General features: G+C 39.7%; 1 protein-coding gene across 1 annotated transcript in view; it reads left to right on the top strand.

Moving 5' to 3' along the window:
- CEP85L (centrosomal protein 85 like) overlaps positions 1 to 19,423 on the top strand; it is a 209,310-nt gene extending 189,887 nt beyond the window's left edge. Inside the window, exons 10-13 of the mRNA XM_054996547.1 lie at positions 944 to 994; positions 9,215 to 9,322; positions 11,645 to 11,858; positions 13,903 to 19,423. Coding sequence (XP_054852522.1) covers positions 944 to 994; positions 9,215 to 9,322; positions 11,645 to 11,858; positions 13,903 to 14,063 — 534 coding nt within the window. The 3' untranslated portion in view covers positions 14,064 to 19,423. The remainder of the gene's footprint in view (positions 1 to 943; positions 995 to 9,214; positions 9,323 to 11,644; positions 11,859 to 13,902) is intronic.
- Positions 19,424 to 21,913: the final 2,490 nt, after the last annotated feature.

The following is a 21,913-nucleotide window of genomic DNA, read 5'->3' as shown; positions in this document are numbered from 1 at the left end:
CAAATACCACAGGGCCTAGGTCTCCTGTGGGAGGGAGTTCCACTAGGCCAGTGCCAGGGCCGAAAAAGCCCTGGCCCTGGTTGAGAGTAGACAAAAGTCCCTTGGGCTGGGGTCTACCAGTAGCTGTTTATTCACTGAGTCCAAGGCCCTCTGGGGGAAGTACAGGGAGAGGCAGGTCCAGCAGGTGTGTTGGCCCCAGTCTGTTAAGGACATTAAATGTCAAAAACAAAACCTTTAACCGTATCCGGAATTCAGCCACGAGCCAGTGCAGCCAGATGAATGTGTGCTCTGAATGGTATCCCCATAAGAACACATGCAGCTACATTCTGAACCAGTTGCAGTTTTTGGGTCAGGCCCAAGGGTGGCCCTGCATAGAGTGTGTTACAGTAGTCCAGTCTGGAGGTGACTGGTGTGTGGATCACTGTGGCTAAGTTGTGGGAGGAGAGATAGGGAGCAAGCTGCCTGGCTTGCAGAATATGGGAAAAGATAGTTCTGGCAACTGTTGTGACCTGGGCCTCCATAGAAAGTGTGCATCCATGGTCATTTCCAGACTCTTCACCATTGGCAAAGGCATCAACTGCACTCTGTCAAGGGTTAGGAATTAGATCCTCTTACCTATTATCCCACAGCCCAGGTACAGGACCTCTGTCTTCAGAGGATTTGGCTTCAAGCGATTCTGCTTCAGTCAGGTCACCATGATTTCCAGCCCCCTGGCCAAGGCATCTGGGGCAGTGTCCAGATGGCTGTCCATCAACAGATAGAGCTGTGTGTCATCAATGTACTGATAGCATCCCAACCCAAAGCTACAGATCACCTGGGCGAGGGGTCACACATAGATCTTAAACAACATCAGGGAGAGGCTGGACAGTAGCCCACCTTAAAAACTAACAACATCCCAGCATGAGTTTTACAGATATGAACATTTGTCCCCTTTTTCCAACAGGTCATAGACAATCAACAGAATCAGATAGCTGAGATTACTTTAGAGATTCAGGTAAGGGAACATAATTTTTACAGCTTTGGTTTTGTATTAATTTGTAAAATTAAAACATGAGTATTAAATTATGTCATCACCTGAGAACTGACATAAAGCACTGGGCATACCTGCTAAGGAGAACAGCCTGTCAAGAATGAAACTGAGATCCCTCCACTGGGTCTCAGGCAAAATGTGAAATGTGTATTGAATGTCCTTATTAATACTGGTGAGGGCATGTCTCCTGTCTCAGAGCTGTATGACCTGTCTACAAAGTTGTATCTTACTAATGGCAGATGCTCTGCAAAAAAGAGAGTAGGAGTACATCTGCCAACATAACAGTGTGTACTTCCAGCACCATAACCATGTACACTATCAACATTAATTTCTTTCCTCTCATGAGAATTTCATTCCTTCAGTAACACAAACTTTTTTGGAGAAGGGATCCTGTGCAGAAGAGTAGCTGTAATAGCCTGTTCCTAATTTTTCTAAGGCAGATCTACCAAAGTGTATTATCTATCTGTATACCTCTGTTTTTTAGCTTTAACCACTGTGTAATTATAAGTCGACAATAACCAGCATAAGATAACAATTAGAAGTGAATATAAATTTCTCATTTTATTCATGTTTAGTGAGTGGCAGAGATTTGTGATCCACTACAATTCTATCCAGATGTTATTTGTTAAATGACTATTCACTGTTTTGTTCTGGTGGTTAAGATCCAAAATAGATGTTAGGTCTGGACCAAGTCATGATCTCTGCACCGCCATGCATGACCTTAGAGCCCAACTTGGCTTAGAATCAAAGCATGAAGAGTGGAGGCTTCAACCTTACCTTCCCATGCATTTTCCCAAGCTGAAACAACCAATGGGGTGAGGCATTTGCCATGCTGTGGGATTCCGTGTGCCATACTTAGTGCATGCCAGACATAATGTCTAGTTTGAACCTTGTGTAGGTGGAGCCAGTGATTGGTCTGGTCACTCACCTTCCCCATAGGTTGCAACAATTCCTGGGACCACTACCTAGCTGCCAATTTTGAATTTGGGGGCTACCAGCAAAGCATCAGATTCACCCCTGCCTCACATGAGAAGCTGTTCTTGACCACATTATTATTTATTTATTATATCATTAAAATTATAACCCGCTCTCCCTGCAGGCAGGCTCAAAGCAGGTAATAACAAGCAAAACACATTAAAATCTATTAAATATATTAGTTACATTAAAACATTAAAACCATAAAAATCAGTGCAAGACGCAGCATCTTTTAACAGTCACCTGTATGCTGAACCTGATCTAGTACATCCAATGGTATGGGTGATGTCATGCCTGTTAGGTGGGTCAGCAGACAATCGAGAGAAGGGGGCTGCATTCTCCACTCAACAGGAGACCAGCAAAAAAGGAGCCCACCCAGCCTCAACCTCAACCATTTGTCTGACAGAACATCTTTGTCTTGCAGGCCTGGCGGAAAGACAGTAAATCCTGCCAGGCCTTGGTTTCCACCAACAGAGTTTCACCAGGTGGGTGCCATGTCCAAAAAGGCCCTGGCCCTGATCAAGGCCAGGTGAGCATCCTTGAGGCCAGGGACCACCAACAGCTGTTTATGAGTCAACCTAATTACCTTCTGGGGAACATATGGTGACAGGCGGTCCCGCAGTAGGGCAGTAATTCAAAAAAACAGCAGCCAGACATTTTTTTCTCATGCATTCCTTCATTTATTATTTATTTCACTTTTATCTCCATGTTCCACCCCCACCCCTCATTACAACAACAACAACAACAACAACAATAATAATAATAATAAGTGGTGTGCACCCAAAAAATATTCTGGTTTCCCACTTCGGGTTTAAGCGGGGAAAAGCTTTGGAAAAACCCGAAATCCAAAGCGGTATGCCGCTTCGGATTTGGATTTTTAAGTCGCTTCAGTATGCTCCATAAAGATTCAGAGCATACTGAAGTGACACCCTTTAACCCCCACCCCCACCCCATTTACCTGGTCAGGCGGAAGGCTGGAGCCAGTGCCAGGCTGGCCAGCAGAGAAGGCCTTCCCTGCCACCGTCGCCGCAAAGCTGCAGCCGGTGCGGCCAGCTGAACGGTAGAGAAAGCTGATTCAACAGGTCCAACAATAAAATACGATTTTAGAATTAAAAGCATTTTAGCAGATATTGAAATTTCCAAAAACAATCTCTGGTCAGAACTAGTACAGTTATTTGTGGGTGGGGGGCGTACAGTTAAGAACAAGGATCAAAGAATACTTAGGAATTGTTTTAACAGATACATATTTATTGATAAATTTTACATCAGGCTTAAGATTATGATGTTGAACTTCAAGCAAGGAAATAAGTGAATATACGTTTCGTATTTTATATATTTTATTTTTTAATTCATATCCCTCTTTTCTCTCTGATCGGAGCCCAAGGAAGCTTTTTACATCATTCTCCACTCCTTTATTTTATCCACACAACAACCTTGTAGAGTAGAATAGACTGGGAGATAGTGATGGGCTCAAGGTCACCCTGTGGGCACTGCTGGTTTGGGCAATGTGCCACACATAATGACTACAATTCTGGTTTAAATGAGAAGCTGGTTATGAAAAAATGACCAATAACACACTTAAATTGGATCTCACAATTCTATGATGAGAACATAATTCACAATAAACTCTGTAGAGTAGTTTGAAGAGATCTTGTTTAACATGAATCCCTGAGGCAATCATTCTTCAGAGAAGGTTGTTGTATAAAGTAAATTGTCAGAATTCCATCATAGCATGTAGTAAATCCTTTACTGGAATTTGAAAAAAACATTACCTTCCACTGAGCTGTGAATGTAAAACTCCAAATTATTCCCAAAATAGCATTTTCTATTGCAAACAATATGACAAAGAAATCTAACCTACAGTTCTCTTTTAAGTAAAATAAAACTGGATCTATTTCAGATAAAAGGGAAATTTGCAACAGATTTTTTTTTAACAGATGTGCTGATCAGAGCTTATGGTAGACCTCTGGGCACAATGTGATACCGCGCACAAAAATGGAGACGAATGGTGCAGTCCTAAACAGAATTACATCCCTATAAGCCCATTGGCTTCACTGGACTTAGAAGGATGTAATACTATTTAGTATAGCACTGTAACTTTACTAGTATGAAATGGAGGGAGGAATTCCCTTTTAAAGATTTGCAGCCGTAAAATGAATTAGAAGTTTTCATCCTCAACAGATTAGCTTTTATTAACGTTACGAGTGAGGCAGTTTGAATATTTCTGTTTCTAGATTTCAGCCAAAAATGTACCCCAGCATAGATACAGGAGAAGCTACTTTGCAGTGGAGTAAGCCCTCACATATAATAAAATGGGAAATGATCATATGGTATCAATACTAGGGCTGTGCACGGGCGGGGAGATTCAGTATTCCAGCTTCGGGTTTACCCGAAGCAGGAAAGCAATTCGAAATACCCCCAAATCCGAAGCGGCAAGCCGGCTCCTCTGCCACCACCGCCTGAGCCTGCAGGGTGGTGGGGAAGGCCGGAGCTGCGGCCATTTGAGGGGCAGGAAGGGCCGGAGGAGGCGGCTCCGGCCTTCCCCTCTACCCCGCAGGCTCGGGCGGCAGCAGAGGAGCTGGCCCGGAGCCACCACAAGGTAGGTGGGGGGGTTGATGTTTAAAGGCTCTCGCTGCTGCTTGCAAGCAGGGGCCCTTTAAACAAGGGGCCCTTTAAACAAGCCCTGAAGCTTTACGAAGCATTTCCGAATGCTTCAGAAAGCTTTGCTTCGGTATTCCAAAGCAGGGCCAGCATGCTGAAGCTTACCAAATCGGGTCAGCTTCGGGTATCTTTACCCGAAGCAAAACTCGAATAGCACAGCCCTAATCAATACCTTTCATAAACTAATAAACGTATATAGGTGAGAAGCGTGCAGTTACCTTAACTTGTCAGCACTTCACACAAAGTGCAAGTGTGATTCGGCAGTTATATGTTTCTATATTATCAGCTATTGTACAAACGTTGACAAGTGGTCATATCTCACAATAATGAAAGGGAAGGAGGGACAAAAACCATATAGCCAAGTGCTTTGAAAGAACTAGTATTTGGTGAAAAGAGTTCGCTGAGTGATTAGAAAGCCAGTCCACTATTGACAACAAAGTAGTTAATTTGACTATTGTTTCATAATGGTCAGATATTCTGTCTGGCCAAGATCAGTAACAGGGCCTGCAGTATAAGAATATTCTCTCTCCGAATAGCTATTGCAAATGCAGAATTGCCCTAAATAAGCACTATGAATTAACAGAAATGCCGTTGAAGCTGATGGCAACAACATAAAGCATAATGCCCAAAGGCAGCTCACTGTCTTCTTAATGTAACTAATGGCTGGTTTATATGTCGTAGCTACTTTTAAACTACCAAAATGGTAAGCTGTTTTCTATCAGCGGCTCACTGTGCCACTGAAAAGCTTTCTTCATAGCTATTGGAAGTGATGTGACGAAAAATGGCTCAATCTGCTGGCAAGCAGCTGCATGTAAATAGTTCCTCACTGTAGCAGCTGTCTCGTGAAGTTATTTAAAGCACCTACGTGGCAGCAGCAACACAGAGCTGTGCCATGACTTACTTCTTTAATTACAATCTTAGTGTTTTCTCATGGATTGAACTGACTTTACAGTTGCAAGATAAAATGAAAGAGATGAACTCTGAAGCTTAAAATGTTAAATGAAGGGTCTTTTAATTTACTTTCTCAAGGCTTTGCATCCTTGGAAGTTAGTGTGATAGGCTTGGAAGTTTGTTCAACATTCTTGGCACCACTATAGAAAAGGCATTGGTAAATGACAACTTTGCATTAAAAAGAATATGAAGCAGAGAAGAGAGATCATATTGGGAAAATGCCATTCCCTAAGATAGTTGTTGCACTAGTTACAACTGAAATTACTGTAAAAAAAATTAAAGAAAAAAAACGTCTTTTTTTTAAGAGTTGAAAATGCAAGCTTGGGTTGCAGAAATTCTGGGCCAAATTAGATGTGACAGTGTCCTCAGGTCTCACCCATGGATGCTATCAGGCATAATAAGACAATTTAAAAATGTCGTAAGGGCTCAGTCCTGATTGGGCCTGCAAAATGGTTGAATCAGGAGCTATTGTTTCCTCTCCTGTGCCTTTTAAAGTACCTAAACACACATCCCACCTCTATGGCTGGGGAGGGGAAATGAGTGCCTCATCCTGCTGCACTCTGGGTCTGATTAAGCTCTCATAACATTTTAAAATTGCTCCATTAGGTTTAAAATGGCAGTGGTGTCCTCTGGTCGGATGCATGGTCACCATTACGTCTAATATGGCCTCATGTCTAGGATAGAGGAAGCAAGGCTTGGGTCAAGGAACTCCTCTAGAGGCAGTGGGTCTTACCAAGAAGGTACTGAAATTCAGAGCAAACAGCAGACAGATTTACAAGAAAGGAAATAAGTAGTGAGGAGGAACAGAAGTCTTAGAGCCTCACTACAAGTGACATCTTTCACACGAAGGGCACTTGATCGTTTTTGCAAGTCTTTCTGGGTACTGAAGTCCCTCTCCCACACCCCTTTTCCTTCTGTTCCTTCCCCTCTCTGTTAGCACGGCTGCCTGAAGAGACGGAGAAAGCCTACGACAGCAGCTTTTGCAAATCGTCTTGCTGGGGGGTGGGGAATGCTCTAGAGAAAGTTGACATGTCGGTGAAGTCCTCCCCTCTCTGTTAGAACTGTTAGGATCGCTGCCTTAAAAGTCAGAGAAAGCCTGCATTTGCAAATCGTTTCTCCAGTCACAAGCCTGCTCTCAATGATCTTTGGGGGCGGGCAGCTGCAACTTTGCAAATCGTCTTGCTCGGGGAGGGGGGGATGCTCTGGAGAAAGCTAAGAAAGTTGCAGCTGCCCGCCCCCAAAGATCATTGAGAGCAGGCTTGCGACTGGAGAAACGATTTGCAAACGCAGGCTTTCTCTGACTTTTAATGCAGCGATCCTAACAGTTCTAACAGAGAGGGGAGGACTTCACCGACATGTCAGCTTTCTCTAGCGCATTCCCCACCACCCAGCAAGACAATTTGCAAAAGCTGCTGTCGTAGGCTTTCTCCGTCGCTTCAGGCAGCCGTGCTAACAGAGAGGGGAAGGAACAGAAGGAAAAGGGGTGTGGGAGAGGGACTTCAGTACCCAGAAAGACTTGAGAAAATGATCAAGTGCCCTTCGCGTGAAAGATGTCACTTGTAGCGAGGCTCTCAGTGACAAAGTTTCAGGGTAATAAACCACTGCAAGGCAGATTTGCTTTGTTTCCTTTTTCAAGGGCTGCTAGAAAATTGGAAGTCAGGCATTCTCAAGGAACTGGAGCAATTAATTCAGGGACCATAAAAATTGTTACTTTTGCCATATTTGAAACAGTCCAAAGCTGGAGAAGATATTTGATATGAACTGAGATGCAGAATTAGTCACTGTTAATATTTGTATCCCAGTGAGTGAAACTTTGCTGAGTTCTTAATAATGGAAGAATAAACTTGAAAAGAACTCCATCCTGCTAGTCACGATTAAATTAGCATAAAATTGACACTTAGTGGTGAAGACGTGTGCTAAAAAATAAAAAGTTTGGAACAGATTGTGTTGAGCAGTAATTTTAGACACACTGCAATACAGTTCTATTCTGAGTTACTTAAAATTCACTGGTGGTACTGTTCAGCTAATCCCAGCCTCTCCCAGGAGTATAATCTGGACAGATGGGTGAATCCTTCTCTTCTGTATCCAACAGTCTGAACTTCAAAGATGATTGATTGATAACTATGGATTTGAGCAGGGTCTCTTCTCTTAGGCAGAAGGACTATCTGGAAAGAAATGCAAGCTTTACAGGCTCTTCAAGCCTATAGTGCTAGGGAAAACAGGGAGAGAAGCTCAAACCCTGTCTGTAATCTCATTTTTTCTCTAGCCAACTGTAATGTTTTACATCTAAATAGTTTGAATTTTATTTCTGCTTGTTAATGTGGGTTTTAATGCTTAAGAACTATTCTGAAACCAATGCTCGTATCAGTACTGTGCAACCATCACACTTATGTACTTATAAATAAATTCTACTTCTGCTTTCTAAAAAAGATCCCTTTTTTATCTCACAACCACCCTCATGCTCACTGTTCTGTCAAACTGCCATATATAACAAGCTTTTGTATATTGCCAGTTAAACTGAGGAGGTCTTAGAAAAAGCCTCTAGTGGCAGTGAGAACTAGGGTTGCCAGGTCCCCTTACTCTCCCAGGTGGCAAGGGAAGGTGGACCCAGCATTCACTTTTTGAAGTTCCTTGCATATGCATGCCCCTGACACGGCACAATGATGTCACTTTCGGGAGTGACATCATTGCACCCATGGGGACCATGCCTGTTGCACTCTGGCCCAGGAGGTGAGTGGTTGCAGGAGGCAGAAGCTGGGGCGGGGGACCAGCATCCCTAGTGAAAGCCTTTTGAAGGAGGCAGCAATATATAGGTCACACAAACACAAAAAGGAAGGGGTTCTTGAGGTAAAAGCCTAGGTAAAGTAGAGAACGCCTGAAGCACTGTGTGAGTGGAAATAAAAGGAGTGTTGGTTGTAACCAAGGCCCTCCTGAGGTATAAATTTAAAGTAATATACGGAGGAGCTGAGTTGAAGGTCCAAAGGCAAAGGTTATAAAAAAGAAAATAGTTCTACCCCCACCATCTGACTCTGACAGCCATGCGGAGCAGAGTATGCTTTAGAACATATTGTCGGGTTAAGTATAGTACATTCTTGAGAGTCTAATCCAGGAAGTCTGTTATGGAGAATTGTTTCAATCTTATACAACCCTGCTAAATATGTATGCATATATTATATGCATATGTATATTATAATTCCCAGTAGCTGACTAGTTTGAAGAGTAAGGTTAGTAACCTGTTTTATAGGAAGTTTTAGATCTGCAAGCTTCAGTATCTAACCTAGACAGCTTCCTTTCCCGGTTTCATTTGCCTGTCACAGTTATCTCTAAAGTTATGTCTATTGAATGTACTAGAGAAGTCTGCCTAATGACTAGATATGTGGGAAATGCATCAGTTCAGAATGTAGCTGCACTTTCTTTCTTAACTAAACTTTGTCAAAACAAGCAATCACAGCAGCCAGTGTAAACTTACAAAAAATGCTTCTAGGTGACAGAAGCTGCAACAAGAAACAAGTAAGTGTACTTGACCGATGTTTTTCAGTTTAACTGCTTGTTTATTCTATAACTATTAAGATTATTTCCTTTCTTTTGTCCCCCTAGTCTATGCAAGAGAAACTTTTGCAAGAAAAACTGACAGTTCAGAAGCTGAAATGTGAACTTGAAGAAAAGGATAAGAGTATAAAGCAGTTACATAAAACTCTTCATGAAGTAAGATTTTGAAATCATATACTCTGAAACAAACATAACCTACCATCTTGCTCCCTGATTTTTATGCATCACAAATTTGATTTCCTGTATTGAGGCACAGGGATAAGGACAAGCTAGTTTCATGTCATGTGAACCTGTCCTTTCCATTGCAGGCCTATTCCAAGATAAGAGAGATACTGTCTGTAGTTCAAGGTATTTCTGCACACAATGCTATATATGCAGATATCATCACGACCAGTACTGGCAGCTTTGGCATCACCTGTTAGAAGGGGGGAAACAGCACCTGGATTTAGTCTTAGTAACTCAAGTAGTAGGTTATTGGTACTGTTAGTGTTGACCATCTTTTTGGTGGAATAGGAGCACTATTTGCTTGGTGACTAATACAAGGGCATTTTGCACATATAGCAACACTCATATGCACACACATGCTGGAATCCAAAGATCTGCACAGCTAGTTCCCACATACTCATCAGTGTTTTGAGCTTGTGTTTCTTGAGTAGCAGCCCCCCTCCAGTGGCAATTTTTTTTTAACTGAGGGAAGTTTAAGATATAGCACAGGAGTCTGCTGTTCAGAAGGGAGCAGGGAAGCTAGAAGTCCTACTGCCATGCTTTGAAGCCCTTAGGTACTCATAAAGGAGCTCTTTCTATCCCAGCCATGAGCTTTATCCAGAAATTCAGTCTGTGCCTAGGAACTTGATCCTATGAACACAATACTTGCTGGATCCTGGTAGCTGGTTTAAATTAAAAAGTTTGGAGAGTGACAGTATTTCTATAGTCATACATGAAGTGAATGCAGTGTTTTAGTTTATGTAATTATTGTTTACATTTATATTATGGTTATAAATTGTGGTTATAAATCTGTAGCATCTTTCTAATCACAGTTTTCTGAGATCAGTTTAGTTTAGTTTCCCTGAACTGTGTTGACAAGACCATCACCTGTAATCTAGACACTTGTGTAATGAGGCCTTTAACTAGAAAATAGAGAATCTCTTGTTACTGAAGGGGTCTTTCCAAGGCCTTTGAGAGAGACAGTTATCATGCCTATGTTAAAGAAACGTTCTACAGATATACAGTAATAGCCAATTATACACCTGTCTCAAATTCGCCTTTTCTAGGAAAAAATGTTGAATGGGTAGTGGCAGAACAGCTCTACTTGAACACGTGTGCCTTTCACCCTTTCGATCAGGGTTTAGGCCTGGCTTCAGGAAAGCTTTGCATCCCCTATTACTTTAATTAGATCTTTTGGCAGTTTCTGGACACCATGAACCATATCACACTCCTGAAAAGCCTAGAAGAGGACATAGGTGGAGCAGTATTAAAGTGGTTAAGACAGAATGATACTGTACTGAATGGAGTAGTATTCCCCACTATTGATAGGTTGCAGCTTTCATTGAAGGACTCAGTTAAAAGCTTTTTGGAGGATTATTAGATCCAGCTTTCCTACTAGCAAAACTTCAGAAGTTGAACCCGTTTCTGCAGACATCTAACCTGACCATACTGATCTTCAAGACTATTGTAGAATGCTATATATGGGACTGTCCTTTAAGACAATTTGGAAACTTCAGTCGGTGCAGAATTTGGTGGCCCATTTGTTAGTTCCTGCCCATCAGGACCACATTATAATGATCCTCTCAGTGCCTGTTTGTATCTTGGTCTGGTTTAAAATCCTAAAGCTTAACCTTTATGACCTTCATGATTTTGGGAACAACATATTTGAAGGACCTTCTCTCTCAATATGAATGTATGTGGCAGTAGTACTTCTAACAATGTGGTCTCCTAGCTGTTCCTTCATTCTTGAGAATACAGTCTGTTATAGCTGAGGCCTTTTCTGTTGCTGCCCTGGTGCAGTGGAATAAATTCCTGGAAGGGTTAAGGCTGGTGCATGCCTTTTGAAAAGGCTGTAAAACAACTCTAAAAGAGCTTTGAGGCAGCTTAAATAGGCTCTGGTTTATTTAATTTTTTTACTATTGATTATGTGTTTTAATGATTTCAACAGATTATGTTAAGTACTGGAATACATGCATGTTTGAGAAGTTTTCTGGTAATATGAAATGAAAGATGAGGTGAACATAAGCATTGTCTTGCTGGATTATATCCAAGCCTACACAGTCCAGCATTCTGTTTCAAAGATTAGACTGGTGTGGCTATTGGTTTCCCCCCCACCACCACCACCTAGTTCTTAGAGGTACACTGCTTATGAACACAGAGATTTCATGTAACTACTTTAGCTATTTTGACAGACCTGAACAGAATTTTTTCCAAGTAAAATGAATAAAAACAAGTGAATAAAATGATGATTTTTTTTTGTCTTTTAAAATAAAGAACCAAAGACTTATGGAAGAAAATGCTATTTTGAGAGAACAGATTCATCAAATGGAACAGTCCAAACAGCCAGTGGCTGAGAAACTGCCTGTGGCTGACGAGTTGTTCAAGGAAATGTCTCATTGTTTGTTTGACTTGAAAGCACTTTGCAGTATTCTTACACACAGAGCTCAGGGCAAGGAGCCTAACCTGTCTTTACTACTGGGAATCAGATGTAAGTGATACTGACAAGATAAATGCTGTGTTTTCTTTTGACATTAAGATGCCATAGTCTATGCAATTGAATTCCAGGGGTTTCATGGGGAAGAAGGGAGGAGTAATAAGATGCAGCAGATTGACTTGTGATTTCTGATTATCATAGTTATCATAGTTCTGGTTATCATATCAGAAGATGGAATAGAAGTCTTCCAGTTTGGCATGTAGCCCCTGAAGTGTTATTTTCAGATTTCCTTACATGCCCAAGATCAGAACTTGTTACACCACCACCAAAACAACAACTAGAAGATGTCCATGTAAAATGAATAGATGAGAACCATGTGGTATAATGGTTAGAGTGTCAAGCAAGAATTTGGGAGACTCAGATTCAAATCCCCACCCTGCCATGAAGCTTGCTAGAGGAACTTTGGTCAGTCAGACACACTCCGCCTAACCTATTTCACGATTCTGTTCTGAGGTTAAAATGAAGGAGAATGATGTAAGATGCTTTGGGTACCAATTAAGGAGAAAGACAAGATAGAAATGAATGAATAAACAGAATGCTGGAATTGTGACCCTTTTTCCTAATCCCACATTATGGCTTGAATACCACCTAGATTTCCATGGGTGAAAGGAGAGGGATTTTTCTGATCCCCCTCTCATGGGAGTCTTCTAATTCCCCTACCTATTCCTGTGATTGCCCGTTCCTCAGAAGCAGCATGGGGGTGGGTGGGTGTTGGACTGCTGCAAGAGGAATAAATTGGCAAAAATCCACACACACCCTCCATGTACTTGCAGAAATTTAGATGGGATCCAAACTCATATACTACAGGGAAGGTATGGCATAGCATCAGGCAAAACTTCAACTTTTGCATGAGCTTCTTTCCTGATTCTGGTATTTCTGTTGCAGAAGGAGCAGGGACATGGCATCATTGTGGCTGACTTAGTGACCAGCAGTTAGTCTCCTCCTACTCTGCCCTTTTCCCAATATCAGATTTACATATTATGTCCATAAATGCAGTCTTATTATTTTCCCTCTCATTGTTGTACTACAGCTTAAGCAAAGGAGATGACTGAATCTGTGGTAGGTGGGACAAATAGTTGTAGGTTTCATGTGTGTGAAATTAAACCCTGGTTTTAGCCCCTCTTACCTATTGACTTTTTAAGCTACATGAAACTTCATGTACACAAGCTACATGAAAAAATAATTACACTCCCTATGTATGCATAGAAAACCATGACCTCTGATCTTTGTATCTACTACAAAAGAGAAGACTAGTGCACATCACAAATATATTCATACATTTCTTCACTATCTCCAGTTACGAGTGTGTATTTTGAGAGAGAATTTGCTTGTACCTTGAAAAAAACCTCATTCAATAAATAGCTCTTAGTAGCTGATCCTCCTGTTAGGTATGCTGAAGCTTTTTGGCAGCCTAATTTGTATATTAAGAATGACTTAACTGGCAGACCTGAAAACAGTTTCAAAGGTTTTGCAGTTTGGAAAGAAGATGGCTTTTAAAAGTATAAGAACGTACTAAAAATAGGCACTAACAAAGTCAGTATCAAGTTGATCTTTTGGACAGGAAAAAAGATTTATCTACGCTCTACATTATATTGTATGATTTCTTTCCTTTGACTCTCGTAGGGGAGTGGTACCTGCCTTATGTGTGTGTGGCTCCTTTAAAATTCCAAAACCCATCATCCTAATGAGAAAGACCCCCCCCCCAAGATTTTCAAGTGTTCCTAGGTCTAAGGTGATCTAGACATTACTCCACAGTGACATCACCTCTATACAAGCAAAGACAGGGAGGAATTCACCTACTGTATGTTTGATCGAACATCACTTCCTAAAGAATCCATCCTTCCATTCTCATTGCATGTTCAGCCTTCTGAAACTAACTTTAAAAAAATCTCTCACTTTTAAGAGGGTCCTGTTTTTGTAGTTTTTCTCTTTAGTTTATCAAAACAAACATTAGCCTAGAATATGCAGTACAAAAGAAGTGGCTTTAGTTTGCATGATGAATATGGCAAATTCCAGCCCTGTTTTTTTTTCCCCACAGCAATGAACTGTTCAGCTGAAGATGAGGACTTCCACAGCACAGAAAGCCTCTCAAAGAAATTCTCAGAGGTCTGTCAGCTACGAAAGGATATTGATGAGTTGAGGACTATAATATCAGATTGTTATGCTCAGGACATGGGAGAAAATTGCATTACACAGTGATAAAAGATTTGTCCTCACAGCGACAGTGACTAAGTTATTAAATGCTGCTCCGGTGGTAGTTCCTTGTATTTCTGTTATGGAGCCATACTGGAAGACATGTTCTTTGTAGCAGGTCAAAGGATTTCAAATGGTTGCTCATGCTGATGAAGCAGTCATCAATTGAAGAATACGGTACTTGCTGTAAGAGAAATTTGATTTCTTCAAAACTACTGAATGTAGGCCCAAGCTGTGAAGAATGTGCTACTATTGAGATGTAGGATTTTGTTTCCTCTCTCATGGCCCAGAAAAATAACTGTCCTAATCGTTTTCTGGAGTCAAAACATACTTCCGGAAGAGAGCACTAATTGCTGCTGTATTATTTCCCCACCTTTAGCAATTGGGAAAACAAGATGAGCACTGAGAATCTTATCATGGAAAGTGGTTTAAGTTCCTGACAACCTGTGGGCATTAAATTTGTGAACAGTAATATGGATGCTCCTGCAAAGAACTGTGTACTGCAGGCAGACACTGAGATAGTTTTGGCATATCCAGACTAAGTAGCCTAGTTGTTTGCCTTCTCAGTTTGGTAAGAGCTGTTTTTCACAGCAGTTAATAGTCAATGATATCAGTATTTTTCTCTTGCACAAAGCAGAAAAGAACTTCCCACATTTCAGCATAAGGTCTTCTAAGAATTAATCATCATTTTAATAGCCTTTTTGAGATGTATTAGAGTTTGATAAAGATTGAGAGATGGATACATAAAGACTAGGAAAGTTTTTAAAAAAGAAATCACACATCACTAAAGGTGTTGCAACTTGTTAGTCGATACTTAGTTATTCTGAATTTCAAATGTGTTCAGGGACTCACTCTGACATCCATGCAGATTAAAAACCTAGAAAGAAATACTTCCTGTCCATAAGAAAGCAGCATTTCCTGCTAGAGATAGGTGCATAGGAATGCTCCAGAGCTGACAAATGGTTGACCGAAAGCCACTTGGCCACCTGGATGTTATGCTGATTTATTTTGCTGCATTGAAGCAAATATATCCTCTTTCAAGCCAAGCTTGCTGTCACTTTATTCTGTGACAATCAATTATATTCAGAAATAGAATACTTTCTTCTAGAAGAGAGTAAGAAAAGAAAATAAGGTGTATTTTACTTATTTTAATTACAACTAGCCCCAGTGTGTAGAAAACTTGAGACTGGTCTTCATACCGGTTGTTCAGAGAGAATACGAATTTGTACTGAGTGAATCGTCATTTTCTGTTTCTTGTATTAATCTCTCCATAAGCCATTTTTATAAGACTATCCACTTTTATTTTGATTTTTTTTTCAAACGTCATATGAGTTCTCTTTAAATATCATGTGTATATTGTAATTATTTTTAAAACAAATGTTGGTCATTTCTTTTTTCCAAAGTTGTAACAAGCTTTATTTATTTAAATAGGTATTTCTTGTTATAATGTTCTGACTTCTGTCTATGGCAGTTTATGTTAACTACTGCTTAGTGTTTTCAAATGCACATTTGTAGGTATTAGATTGAATCAACTTTAAGTGTGAAAAAGAGTGTTCTACAATGTTCAGAACAAAAGAATGTTCTACAATACAGTGAACTAAACGTTCCTAAACAGCCAGAACTTTAAAAGACTAAGGCTTCAGTTCTATGCACAATCACTAGAAATAATGCCAACTTTAATCCATGCATGTCCAGCTGCACAGCACTTAACATTTAGAATTGGACTATAAGTTTATTCCGGTTTAGCCAAGAACTTGAACAGACCAAAATAGATTTTATAGATAAACTTTATTCTAAAAGCAACTAAAAATTAGAGAAACTTTCACAGCATACCTTGATATTCAGAGATAAAAGATCTGCATTGTTGTATTAAGCAGCTTTTTCCATTTACACCTTCAACTTGCTCCTAAACCAATGTTGTTTATTATACTTTGCCAAGAATTTGGCACTGCAACCACACAGCAGAGTCAAAAAAAGAATCTTTATAACATTTAAAGATGTAACTAGTGTATGTATACAGTACAGTTCTTGGATAACAAAATTAAAAGGTTATTTCATTTTTACATTGCTTGCAGAGAAGGGCCTTCAGTTGCTTGGCCAAACAAGACAGGCCTCGGCTTAATTGCATGGACCCTTTCCTACATCTGTCACCTTCATTGCTTGTGCAAGATAGCAGATTTAGAAAACATTTGGGAGTTAAGACTATGCTGAATTTTTAGGGCAAAAGTGGCGGACTGGACAGGAAAAAATTTCAAGACATCACTCCACTCACCTACCCTTAGTTTACCTTCTTTCATTGCTTGTTTACAGATGTTTCTTTCCTTTTGTTCCCATTTCAGTTTAGAATTAAGTTTTTCCTACAACTCATACAATTAAGAGACCACACCAATAACATCATGTTGTTACACAGTCAAGCAGGTCAGGCTTACATCACTAAGCTAAGAATGGGTAAACATTCCCTGGTTTTGCAGGGACTCACAAAAATATTCCCCAAAGCTCACGAATTTTGGTTGTTTTAATCAAATTTTTGTTCTATTTCTTTCATTTAGCATTTATCATTGTAGAAGTAGGATGTTTTAATTAATGCATGTTTTTTAAAAACTGCATTTTTGTAGATCAGTTGTATGGCTTTGACTGAATATTTTGGAGCACTTGACTTTTAAAAGTTGACCACTAGAAACAAGAGAACTGCACTAGTCCTTGGCAGAATCAAGAAGAAAACATCCAAAGGTGCTTTAGAAGGTAGCTCTCATTTAATCCAAGTTTTACATTTGCTGCTGTTTGTCAAGGGTATTGCAATACAAGAATACATGTACATTAAAATTAATTACTTTCATTATCATTAATTGTTCAATATTCAGTAATATGTACACGCAATACAGTATAACACTACTAGTATTATCTAAATAGACTTCATAAAAAGTTATTTCTTTAGGGTTAATAATAGAATAACTATGCCATTTTAGATTGTATGTATACATTCTATATTTCTAAAATGCCTTGAGGACCTTTGGGTGGAAAGGCAGTATAGAAATGGGTTAAAATATCTAAATAGATAAATTATAAATAGTATACCTGTAAAAGAGCAGTAAGAAAACACATTGGGCCATTTTCTAAAAGAAAAATTAATCATCTAGAGCAGTTTGGATGGTTTCTTCTTAGTTCTTACATTGTGACTAACCAAATCAGGCACATAATTGCCTGTTCAGCGAGAGAAGGGTGTGCTATGTTCAGGGCTCCTCTACCCTCAATAGTTGACTTATGCTGTCAGAGCCTAAGGTGCCAACCATCTATTCGGAGATCCCCACCTGGTCCCAGTCCAGCAAGGGGGACAGACTGTGAGCACAGGCTCGGATGTTGGAGGCTGGAATACAGCAGCAGCAGCTGCTGCACAGACATACTCATTTCAATAGAGAAGGAAGCTTCTGATTATTGGTGACTAGTGTTACCTGCCTCCATTAAATTAAAGCAAAGGAAGAAGGTGGTAACCAAAGACGGAAGTGACCTGAACAAAATTAAGCAACCAATAAAGACACAAGATTATTTTTCCTTGGAATTAATGTCTTAAAATAGCATCTGCTGTTTAAAAAGCAAAATACCCTATCAGTTTACAATGGCCTTTAAATTGATTAAATTTTACATAAGATGTATGTGGGCTTTTCAGATGTTAAAAATATATGTCTGGTCCCATTTAATACATTTTATGAAAAATGGTTAATGTTTAAAATGGCATTACTTAATAAGCTGATTTAGTCATGACAACCTTTTGCCACACTTGTGAAAGACAATCGCAAGAGCTGGAAAAATATTACTGTTGAAAAGACAGTTATGTCTGATAGTGAACATGAAGGTGTATGTTCTAGTAATTTTCATATTGCAGGATGCATTTACAGTCCTGTGCAAATGACATGTTTTAATAACTACTGTAAGTCAAGAATTTATTTTGTAAAGCAGCTTTGGAAGTTGTAATGTTTGCATATAACTGATACAATTATTTATAAATCAGATAAAATGTACAGAGAAGTATATAGGTTTCAGTTGTGCAGACTTGATATTACAGTCTAATTAGTTTCTTGGTTACAATCCTGCATACATAGACTTTGAAGTAAGTACTCAAAATAAGCCCCAACTCAATATGACTTTCCAATTACGTGTATGTAGGATTTGGTGTTAAATTTTTAGCTTTTGATGTATAGGTTTAGAAGCACAGTAGATCTGGTTTTTATTTAAATAGGTTGCCACTGTCACCCACTCAGGCTAGAGACTTTTTAAAACCTAGTAACAGAATTAGCTGCATGAACCAAAGTTCTTTTTATCATCTATTACTACAATTTGTGTTATGATTTTCACTTTTCTGAGGAAAATGTATATTAAATATTTCTTGCCAGATTCAAGATTGAGAAAGAAGGGAAATGCAAAGTATACATCAAGTTTCTTTTGTCTAATATCCAAGCTGAGGCTCAGATAACTCAATCACAGAACACCATATTTGTCATTCGATAATGCCTCTGTAAATTTGTTTATATATTTCATTTTATAGGTTTGACACAATATTTTGGATATGGATTAACTTCATTTTAAAGTGAAGAAAAAATATTACTTTGTGAAAATACAGTGGATATTAAAAATTGGGTGATGGAATCAATACATCAGGAGCCCCTTTAGCAATATTAATACCACTGTTGTATACCCTCTGTGCCTTTCATTTTGCTTTAACACTATAATAATAATCTCGCTTTAAAAAAAAAAAAACTTGGAAGTATCAAGTAGTTGCACTTTGTTTCCTCTGCTTAGGGATTTTTAAGTTAGGCTTGCAAGAAACAACTTTCATAAAGAGAAATATTTTGTAAAATCTGTGGGTCAACCTTTGAAAAGGCAGTCTGATGTTTAATAACCAGTTTTTTCTGTATATGGTAACGTACAGGAAATTCAATCAGAATGTATTAATTCTGTATATATTAGCTATAGTTTATCCTTGATAATCAGTGGGAGAAAACAAGGGATAATCTTTAAAAGCACAGCCAATGTGTCCTGGATCAGTCTCTTTAGACTGGTAGTTTTTCAAAATGGGGTTCCGTCTTGAACCACTCAGAATACCTCATGTGTAAATAGAGTTGTCATGACTTAATCTAAATGCATTCAGTATTATTATTATTATTATTATTATTTTTAAAAGAGCCACTGGCTGGCTAGCCTCTTCAGGCCTGTCATTCTTGCCTCTTTTTGTAACTTTTTTTAAAAAGTAGAGTTTACAGCTAGAATTTTGAATGCCAAAGTTCTATTTATTAAATAATAAAGTTTTCATTGTTAATTACTGGTATTTTTCCACTCAATTGTTTGTTTGATGTTTGAGTTTTGTATCTACAGAGCAGAAATAAATTTTGTTACAAAATCTGAATATGTGCTTGGTTGTTGCTAGTTAAAATTACAAGGTTGGTGGTCATGCAAAATGCCATGCTACTATTCAGAAAATACATCTTTATTTTTCTTCAAAAACAGAGAGAGGGATTATGAAAGGGAAAATTGAGCACCCAATTGTACTAATGGAGCCTTTTAACATCAGTGTAACTCCTCCACTGGAAGAGCAAGGGGGAGCAATGTCACCCAATTCTCCCTCTTTGCTGCAGCCTATAGTGCATTTTGTCCTCAAGAGTCCTGTGACTAGTTTGTAGTTGCAAAATAGTAAAGAGTCCATAGCACCTTTAAGACTAACCAACTTTATTTTAGCATTCCACCCAAACCAAGCTGAAGCAAGGGATACTGTTGCAAATTAGCCAGACTGAAGCAAGGGAATGCCTTGTGCTTGTGGCTGGATACTGCTTGGTTCTGTTCCTTGATGTTTCCCCACTGGCTGAACCCAGTGTCTGGCTGCTATGAATGACACTAGTTGTATCGGGCTAGAAAACAATGGCCAAATTTGAGCAGTTTTTTCCTGAAAATTTGGTAAAAATTCAGAATGCCTGGTTTGTGATTAGGAATATCCAGATTTTACCCAATTCAGCCAAAATTCAGTATTTTAATCTGAATTCCAAACCAAACTGCACATCCCAAAATCCAGTGCAGCATCCTGTAGTGTAGCTTTCTTCCTTCGCTGTATCTTGGCTGCGCTTTCCTGAGAGGTACAGTACAGCTGGGAACGTCTGGGAACCGATCTTGGGAAATTCAGCTTTGCATCTTTTTCAGGACTTTTGCTGACTTCAGCTGACTTGTTTGAACTGGGGGGAGGGGACTGGGGGGTATAACCTCTCTGGGGAAGACTGCTTCAGCATTCTAGGCAATTACTATGTATCAGTGCACTTCTAGGGAGTTTTATTTAAATAAAGACCTTTAACTCATACAACCATGTTCGATGAAGTGGAGAGAATCCCCTAGCCAGGCCTGACACCAGCTATTCACTGCTGGAAGGACCTGGCAATAGAAGTTATACAAGATCAGGAGACGCTGTGGATCAGCTCCCTCTTATGCAAGGGACTTGATCTGGAGCTGCAGCTCCTCTTGAGCAATGTCCTGCCTGTTTCTTCCCCGAAGAATTGGTTAGCCACTGTAGGCTACCTAGAGGGACCTTTCATCTATTCTTGCAAGGTTCTTACACTTTTTAGGTATCTTGGAGGGGAGGAAGTGGTTCAACTTTGAAGTCTTCTCATTCACAAACTCATATATCCACATGCCGCTATGTTCACACAAAGCATCTACTCCTTAACAGAAAAAAATTATATTAGATCCACCATTAGGGAAGGTGAATACTTTTCTCATCAGTAGAAGTGAAGAACAAAGTTACCTACTTTTCTCTCTCTCTCTCTCTCTCTCTCTCTCTCTCTCTCTCTCTCTCTCTCTCAGTAATTAACACATATTTGAGGAGGAAAGAGAAGATGAAGCAAGTCATGGCTTGTATGCATGCGCCCTCCCATTCCTGGGTGGTAAGCTGTAAAGATTCCCACCTCTGGCTAAACTTATAGGTGGAAAGTGAAGGATAGAAAAGGCAGCTGTGCGACTAATGTGCAAAGATGGAGTTGAAGGATTGATTCCTGCCTGCACCTCTCTGTTGATCTTTTGGCCACATTTAGTCATACATCTGATTAAATGGCCTCCAATCAATGAACGCTTGTACTACCATGAATCTACTAGTTATGCCTGAGTCTGTGTGTGTGTTGATTTCCATATTCAGCCCAAATATCTCCATTAGCTCTATCACTTGTATATCTGCCTACTTTTGGCATGTGATAGTTAAACAGATAAGCCTCACATCTCTTTAAGCCTAAGAACTATACAGTTTAGTTAAATTTTCAAACACATTCTGCCATGGAACGTTGCTGTGTGGCAGTGAGCCAGTCCCTCTCGCTAAGCTTAACCTACCTCATAGGGTTGTTAGGAAGATAAATTAGAGGAGGGGAATACAGCATATACCATCTTGAGCTTCTACAAGGAAGGATGGGATAAAAAAATCCAAAAGAAGTGAACGCCATCCTTAACCTTTTCTCTTATATTACCAGTTTTTAACACGTGGAACATTTTTTAAAAGTAATGTGGATAACCAAAATGGTTTCCAAAAATGTACATCAGTACAGAAAAATATGTAGGACATGTTGATAGTGTATGCATGTATGCACAAAGTGGGTGCTGATCCCCCCCCCCCCCGCTCCATTGCATCAATTACTGAAAGATGGTCCCTGGAAACTGAAGCAGACTCCCAGGGGGGCGATGTTGTCTTTGCCCCCTAACCAGTAGGGTCGTGCTTTCAGAGTGGAAAGGGGTAGAAGCTGAACTGGATTGGATTTGATGCTATATTTTTGTGTTTATTCCACCTGATTGTATTTGTATTAATTTTATCTGTAATTGAGAGGTGGGGACAACAGTGG

Source organism: Eublepharis macularius, chromosome 1 (genome assembly GCF_028583425.1).
Source record: "Eublepharis macularius isolate TG4126 chromosome 1, MPM_Emac_v1.0, whole genome shotgun sequence".
Lineage (NCBI taxonomy): Eukaryota > Metazoa > Chordata > Lepidosauria > Squamata > Eublepharidae > Eublepharis > Eublepharis macularius.
The sequence above is the reverse complement of the archived record's forward strand: the minus strand, read 5'-3'. Positions and strand labels throughout refer to the sequence as shown.